Below are 8,577 nucleotides of genomic sequence, written 5' to 3'. Positions count from 1 at the left end.
AATACATACATTATGCACACCCATTAAAACACACTTCATACTAAACAAAATTACATAAACAAGAATATCGAAACACTTACATGTTTGCATTATATCGTCCCAAGAACTTCACCGGAGTTTGATCCTTTAGAGAAATGACGCAACCATCAGGAAATTCAGGAAATCCCATTATACGCCACGGCCACCACGATCCATTCCTACGCCTAACCCGAACTAAACTACCAACAAACAAATCGTTCTTCTTCGACCTATATCCACTAGACGGATTCAAAAACTAAAAATCAATTGCATATCAAAACAAGTAATGAATATAACAAAAGCAAAACAATTCTTTTTCAGTACGCCATATATGCACTGCTGGATTCTTTTGCAGCACTACATATATAGCATACTGATATAAACAGTACATCATATATGCACTGCTGGATCACACCCAAAATCAACTGAAAATAGAATCAACTATAAAAGAATAATCAGAATAAAAAACTTAAGAGCTACCTACCTGAATTATGTTAGTCTCTAGATCCGAATAAGAACAGAGCATGAATCCAACGACAAAGGCCTGCACCAAATTAAAAAAAAGACATATACCAATGCTGATTCATTAGATTATCAAACTGATACTTATTTTTTTTACACAAAGCACACACATATACACAAAATTTAGATGTTACACATTTTATAGACATACAAAGACCGTATTATATTCAGTACATCACATATGTACTCCTGATTATGAAATTAAAACAACAAGAAAAAGTATGATTTTAACTGGGGAAAAAAATAATCTACCAAAAATGAAAAATTATCTCAAATTGACAATCCACCCAATCAAAATAATATCAATTACAAAAACAGATTCATAAACAAGAAAAATTCAAAACAAAGAGATGGATTTTACACATCTTAAACATATACAACAATTATAATACCATCAGTACTACAAATATGTACTACCGGATCCTGCAACCACGGATCTACAATCAAACATCAACAACTCAGATCTATACAACCAATCTTTAGTTAAAATCACCGAGAAAGGAAATGAGATTACAGATCTAAAAACTAATTGTGAATCGAGTTAGGAATTCAAAGTGAATTTAGTGCTATTAGGGTTTTTGAAACCATAGATTTTTCTGTAAATTCTTATCCAAACTGATAAATCAAGGATTACGACAGAATTAAACAATCAAAATAGATGAAACTTATCTTGTTTGTTGGATTTTATTGATGATTCATTCAATAAAACTCGTCGGTGATGCTTTCAAATGGAGTTTCTTCGATCTTCAACGCAGAGCTGGAGTCGTGGAAAGAGAAAATGAAATTAAAAATGAAAATGAAAATCTCTGTGACTGATTTAGTCTTATCGTTATTATGTATGAAGGGTAATCCAGACATTTATCGAACATATTTTTCTAGTTTTGCACGTGTACAGGACCAAGTGATAAAAATTTGGGTCCATTTTTCTTCTTTCTTTTAATTATGGACCTCTGATTATTGGGTTTTATTGGGTGGACCTGCCACTAACTAAGAACACTATAATAGGATCTATAGGTAATTCCTACTAGCAATAGACATCAAATAAAATTGGACCAGGCATGAGCCAAAGGTTGGTGGACGCTAGGATTTCTTTCCTTTCTTCTAGAGAGAAAGAGGAGAGAGAGAACTATACCGTCTTTTAGACTAGGACCTTACAATCAGACTCCCGCCAAAGAACCTGGAAAATGCACTTATCCATCCGTTCTAATGCTTAAACCCTAAATTTGCCTTTCCCTCTTCCTCTCAAACAAAAACCCTACAAATTTCCCTGCAAAAGCTTTTCACACACATCCAACATCATCAAATTCATTTGGAGATAGCAGCGGAAAACGGAAAAGGGTTAGGGGTTTGATTCTCATTTAAAGAGTGTCTGGTATGCCTGGTCAGTTACTGCCTCTTAAATTAGTCAATAATTCTGTAACTACAAGTACCAGTTTTTCCACCATGAAACTAGCTTCCAACTTTCAGTGTTCTCGTAGTATTTCTGTTTTCTCCAGAGTTTTCCCGTCCAAACTTAATTACCTAGGGTTTTCAAGAAATTTTGCTGTTCCAATGTTGTTGTCTGATGAAGAATCAAACACTAGAAGTTTTTCTACTGGTTCTTTTCGACCTAGAAATGGTGGTAGAGGTAGTAGTAGCAGGAGTGTTGCTAGGAATCCAGAATTTTCACGAGGTGGGCGTGGTTTAGAGAGAGAAAGTTTCAAAGCTGGGAGCTTTGGAAGTAAAGGGGCAAAACAAAAAAGTCTCATTGAGGATGAAGAGGAACTTATTGATTGGGCTGGTGGATTAAAAACCGATTCTTTTCGTGTCAGATCGAACAACGATAGTGATGCTTCAGACATGGACAGGGGATATCAGAGAGAGAGGGATACTGATAGAACTAGGAGTTCATATTCAACTTCAAGGAATCAGAGAGGTGGAAGGAGTGAAATGACATCTCCAAGGAGGGGAAGAGATGATTTTTCTGCTGGTAATAGTCGAGGTTCTCGAGGTGGGACTAGTTCTTTTCCTAGGGGTTCAAGGGGAAACAATTCTGTGTCAAATTTTGGTACAAAGAAACGGTTTAGCGAGTCATCATCAGATGAAGAGATAACTCCAAGGAGGAGGGAATTCAATACTCAGGGTGGATATTCTTCCCCTGCCACAAGAGGTGGAAGGAATTCTTCCTTCAGTAATGGGCGGGGTCGAGGGGGTGCAAGTCTACAGAGAGGGTTAAAACCTTCTGGTAGACAAGCTGCTTTGATCTCAGACGATGAGGGGGATTATGATTCGGGCACAATTTCTAGTTTCGAGAAATTGCTCAAAGATGATGACAGTGAATACAGTGACGAAGATAGTGAAGAGGATGACACAGGTACTGATATTGATAGGTTTAAGGGGTTGGGTTCATTGGGTGGATCAGCCAAAGGAAGTGGTGCGAAGGTGATTCCTGAAGTATCAAGTGTAGATTCTGAGTCTTATCTAAGTCAGACCAGGTAAATATAATACGGTACCTGTTATATAGTTATGATCTTAATTTATATTTAAATTGATTGAGTGTAGCGTATTAGCATTTTAGAATTGGTACTCACCAAACAATTTCATGTAGAATTGAAAAAGAGTTGATATTTATGTTAGATTTTTGTAGACATTGAGTTGATATTTTCTAGTGTGTAAGCAATAAGTATTGCTTTTAGCTCCATGCTTCTCTGCAATGATGTTGGGAGAAAAACTGGCACTAGCCAATGTTTTTGTGTCATTTGAGTTCTCATGGTATCTAAAAAGTAGCATCTGAACCTCTAAAGGTTCGAGTGAGAGGTACTGGTTTTGGTTTTGGATTGTATTTGCTTTTGGGAAAATGGACTTTACTACTCTTTCTATTATAGATATCTTGATACGATTTGTATCTGAACCTTTCGCTTTCTGATGTTTAGGTTTGATCAATGTGCTGTATCTCCCTTATCGTTGAAGGGAATTAAGGATGCTGGCTACGAGAGGATGACCGTTGTGCAGGAGGCAACTCTTCCTATCATTCTCAAAGGTAACACATAACAGTGTGGATTTTAGCCATTGTACTGTACAATGTTAAAATAATTCTGAAGCTGATATCTTTTGCTGATCTATATAGAAGTCGTTCTCATCTAGACTTCGTATTAGCATATGTAAATGCTTCTGTTACTGTAGTTGAATATTTCTATTAATTCCTCAGTCCTGGACTCGGAGATTTATTTTCATTTTTCTTTACCATAAAATAGAAAAAAAAATTCAACGTCAGTCGTTATTAATGTATCATATATATCATGGTGAGATAAAACTCAAACATAAGGCCGCATATATGATTGTTTTTGTTTTTACAACAACCTTTTGTCTTTCAGGGAAAGATGTTCTGGCCAAGGCAAGGACAGGAACTGGGAAAACTGTAGCATTTTTGGTAACAAACTTACCTTTTATGCTCTGAGTGTATGTTGCATGCTCCCATATCAGTATGGAATGTCTTTGAAGTGTCAAGGTGTGAGATGTCACAAGGAGTGTTTTTCCGTGCTCAACTTTGAAGTTTTGATTTCAGCTTCCAGCAATTGAAGCAGTTGTAAAATCAGCTTCTGCCGATCGTGATCAGAAGAGACCCCCAATAAACGTGCTTGTCATATGCCCAACAAGAGAGTTAGCAAGTCAAGCTGCTGCTGAGGCTACCAAATTGCTGAAATATCATCCTACTCTCGGTGTTCAAGTTGTAATTGGAGGTGTGAGGCAAGCATTGGAGCAGAAACGTTTACAGGCAAATCCGTGTCAGGTAAAAAGTTATGGTTAAGAGGATTTGTAGCCTGTAGAATGATGAATACCTACCATCCTGAAAATTTACAGCAAATTTTCTGAGAAGTGAATCTTCGCCTAACCCCTTCAGATCCTTATCGCCACACCCGGAAGGCTCAGAGACCACACTGAAAACACGCCTGGATTTGCAACACGGTTGATGGGTGTGAAAGTGCTGGTTCTTGATGAAGCCGACCATCTGCTGGATATGGGTTTCCGGAGAGACATAGAGAGGATCATTGCTGCTGTTCCGAAACAGCGTCAAACACTACTATTTTCTGCCACTGTTCCAGAAGAGGTATAATTTTATCTTGTTAGATAAGTTTTCTAATTTCTTCTGATTTAGAGAAAGGTCTGAAGGTACTAGTTGGTCTGCAGGTTCGCCAAGTCTGTCACATAGCTTTGAAAAGAGATCACGAATACATCAACACTGTTGCAGAAGGCAGTGAGGAGACTCACACACAGGTAATTTTATGTACCCTCTTGGTCCTTCAAATGGTGATTTATGGCTTCCATAAAATGCTTAAACTTTTTTGTTTTTGCTTGGGAGTCGTTTCAGGTTCAACAGACACATCTAGTTGCGCCACTCGACAAACATTTCTCACTGTTATATGCTCTACTGAAAGACCATATTGCAAACGATATTGACTATAAGGTATTTATTCTTGAAACCAAAATTTTCATGTGTACTACTTTAGCAAGAGTTGCTAAGGTTACTATCTTGTTTTTTCTTGTATCTTTTTAACCTCCTTTTTCTTGGAAATAGTTGGGATGTAAAAATAGTAAAGCATTTTGGATTACAATTTCTCGATACTACTACAAATGTGTTCTAAAGTTGCATATGAATTTTACTTTTAAGTTGTCTTTTAACCTCATGCAGTTAAGAAAATATGGACTTCATCATTCGATAATATTCATATTCATCATATGTTTACGGTTGGTGTGTGCTGAAGAAGTAGATTTTCTGGCATAAATCATGTGTATTTAATTTGCGGGGAAAATTGCAGGTTCTTGTATTTTGCACAACTGCTATGGTCACGAGATTTGTAGCTGACCTTCTTAATCAGCTTAACTTGAACGTACGCGAAATCCATTCCCGAAAACCCCAAAGTTATAGAACAAGGGTTTCTGACGAGTTCCGTAAGTCAAAAGGACTTATTCTTGTGACATCTGATGTATCTGCACGTGGAGTAGATTATCCTGATGTTACCCTTGTTATACAGGTAGTATCTCTGGTTACAACGGACAAACTTAATTGTCCAGTAAATTTTTGTTCTTCTTCTTTTTCTTCTTGGAGGGCCATGGTTTTTTCTTAATCTTTTTAAAAGCAAACTGTACTAAAATTGCAGATAGGATTACCATCAGATAGAGAGCAGTACATACATCGACTTGGTAGAACGGGGCGGAAAGGTAAACAAGGGCAAGGAATACTGCTGCTGGCACCTTGGGAGGAATTCTTCTTATCTAATCTGAGAGATTTGCCATTAACAAAAGCTTCAGCACCTTTGGTTGATCCTGACACAAAGAAAAAGGTGATTCTACCCCATTTTGGGTTTCGCTATAAAATTTATAGTCCAAATAAATATTTAGTTCTTTGTGTGATTTGACTATTCCCTGGGGTATTATTTACCAAGGATAGAAGAATCAATTCTGTCGGATGACATAACTCCTGTTAAGAATTTACAGTTCGTATTAACAAGGCACTATTTTTTTTGTTTTCTATATGATAAAAAAGAAAACATAGAAAATGATGTGTGTACTTACAAGTAGAGTTTGAGCAGGTGGAACGAGCCCTATCCGAAGTAGAAATGAAAAACAAAGAAGCGGCATACCAAGCATGGTTGGGATTCTACAATTCCAATAAGACGGTGGCACGTGATAAATCCAGGCTTGTTGAGCTTGCCAACGAGTTCAGCAGCAGCATGGGACTTGATAGCCCTCCAGCCATCTCGAAGCTCGTTATTGGCAAGATGGGACTAAAAAATGTCCCTGGTCTTAGATTCAAATAGATTGTTTAGATATGACAAAGAATCCCACGGCAAAGGAGAAAGTGTAGGTCACAGGGGAAACAGATTCTGGAGTTTGTTTTTTTATTAACAGGAAATTATTGATAAATGAAAGTTACACGGAGTCTTGAATGCAGCCAGAGAGGGATATTATCAGTCCATTCTTGTGGACCATTTTGTAACAAAATACCATGCTTGGGTAAAGAGTCAGCCACACGGTTAAAATCTCAATAATAAAATAGCATATCCAACCACCATTTCTTACATGTCAACGTGCATGAGACTTAGGACTTAGGCTTGCACCGTGCTGAGTATCATCCCTATTGTTACATACCAAACTTCGTGAGATCATGTGTATCACGTTTTGTAACTTCTATAAATAGCCTTGTTAGGCTCTTAATTCCAGAACTAAGAAGAGAGTGAGAAAGGAACTCGTTCCTGCTTCCTTCCCATAAGCTTATATAGTTGCTTACGCTCTTTTGCTTAAACATATGGTATTATGGCAAACCGGTAATCGATACTGATAATACGAATTGCTCTACGACGGTCGGTATGGGGGGACGACACGAAAAAGGATAATTCTCTTCTATCCCAACCTATTTGGTTTAACTTGCTCTATGACGGTCGGTATGGGGGACGACACGGAAAAGGATAGTTCTCTTCTATCCCAACCTATTTGGTTTAAATACTTTTTCGATATTTTAAGTTAGACCGATAAGAGAGAAGGAGCGAGAAAAAAGGAGAGGATACGGGGAGAAAAACTTTTGCAGCTGGAGAGGAAAAGTTTTGAGATTTCCATGGAAGGGAGATGATTAAGATTCTTGAACGAGGTTGGGGAGGTTTGAGAGCTTGGATGGCGTTTCCAGAAAAAGTAATTTGGTGGCTGATTGATGTTTTGAAAAAAGTTTTCAAAGGGAAGCGTAAGGAGAAGAAAATTGAGGAAACTGATGGTGAAGATGTTTTTGTTGTTAAAGTCCAGGATAATCTGTTGGACATAGAACTAATAATGTAACTGAGAAGAAGATACTTAGCTCAAACCGATGTTGCTGGAGATGCACAGAAAATGTAGAGGCACGTATACGATACGCTGTCCTAAAGGCAATATCGCCTGCTACTCCGCTGAGATGCTATAGCAGTTGGCGAGTCACCTCCAGGATACAACTACTGATAGTACCCCTCAATGTAGCATACAAAGAGAGTACCCTTAGAACTTGGCAGTGTTAGCAAAAGCTAAAAACAGAGAAACTAGAAATAAAAACTTATTTTCTGAAAGCAGAGGGAGAGCAGAAGAAGAGATGTTTCTCTGTTGTATGTTCAATGAGCTCAAGACTCATCCCTTATATAGTGTTTAAGACGTTACAAACGAGAGGAAAAATGCATGCAACAAAACCATGCGTATGACAGAAATACTGGTAATGTTTGGTTGAAAACAGTGTTGCCTTTGTCAGGCTTAGAGCAGTGTGTTGGCTTCATGCGTATGACAGAAATACTGGTAATGTTTGGTTGAAAACAGTGTTGCCTTTGTCAGGCTTAGAGCAGTGTGTTGTTAAGAAGCCAAGCCAAACACGTACGGACAAGAAAGCCAAAACAAATATGTACAGACAAGAAAGCCAGGACAAAACATGTGCAGACAAAGAAGAAGATTCTTCTACATGTGTGTAAAACACGTACCAAAAGTTTTAGCAAAAAGATAGGATCTAATGAACCCACACCCACACCCGAGCCCGACCCGACCGACCGGACGGACGGCGGCGGCGTGCGTGCTTCTGTGCGAAGCACCGCGCGTACGGGAAAGGCAACCTTGCCCTAGTCTAGGCCTTCCCCCCTCACACAAAAGTCTAATGACCCAAGGGACATTCCCTTTTAGCCAATTCTATGGTATTTAAGTCTAAAACTCTTTAGATTTTAGTCTATGTGGGACTATTGTTTTATCTATTCAAATGAAAAAACAAGTAGTGGGCAATAGGTCTAGAGATCAAAACATAGTCCATGCAAATTTGGTATAACAAAGCCGTTTTTTCTAACAATCCCCCACATGAATGATAAAACATATCGACGAAATCCGAGAAAACATAATACATCAATATTAGGCTAAGGTGTCCCAGAGATTGAACCTTAACTTAGTGAGAGGTTACCGGAACTGCTTGTTGTTACGGTGAACACAATGTCTTGAACCGCCAACAGTAAGTGCAATTCAGAAATAACAACCACACTTTGATGTCTCAAAGAAAAAGAAAGCTGC

The 8,577-nt window shown here is 38.1% G+C and overlaps 1 protein-coding gene across 1 annotated transcript; it reads left to right on the top strand.

Annotated features, from left to right (window-relative positions):
• Positions 1-1,642: 1,642 nt before the first annotated feature.
• Positions 1,643-6,601, top strand: LOC113358458 (DEAD-box ATP-dependent RNA helicase 31-like). Its single transcript, XM_026602033.1, has 10 exons — positions 1,643-3,014; positions 3,453-3,559; positions 3,894-3,949; positions 4,085-4,309; positions 4,421-4,627; positions 4,708-4,794; positions 4,889-4,984; positions 5,337-5,552; positions 5,679-5,861; positions 6,111-6,601. Exons 1-10 carry the CDS (start codon positions 1,915-1,917, stop codon positions 6,336-6,338), a joined length of 2,505 nt encoding a protein of 834 aa, XP_026457818.1. The 5' UTR covers positions 1,643-1,914; the 3' UTR covers positions 6,339-6,601.
• Positions 6,602-8,577: the final 1,976 nt, after the last annotated feature.

This window comes from Papaver somniferum, chromosome 3, assembly GCF_003573695.1.
Source record: "Papaver somniferum cultivar HN1 chromosome 3, ASM357369v1, whole genome shotgun sequence".
NCBI lineage: Eukaryota > Viridiplantae > Streptophyta > Magnoliopsida > Ranunculales > Papaveraceae > Papaver > Papaver somniferum.
Note: the sequence above shows the minus strand (reverse complement) of the source record. Positions and strands in the feature narration are given on the sequence as shown.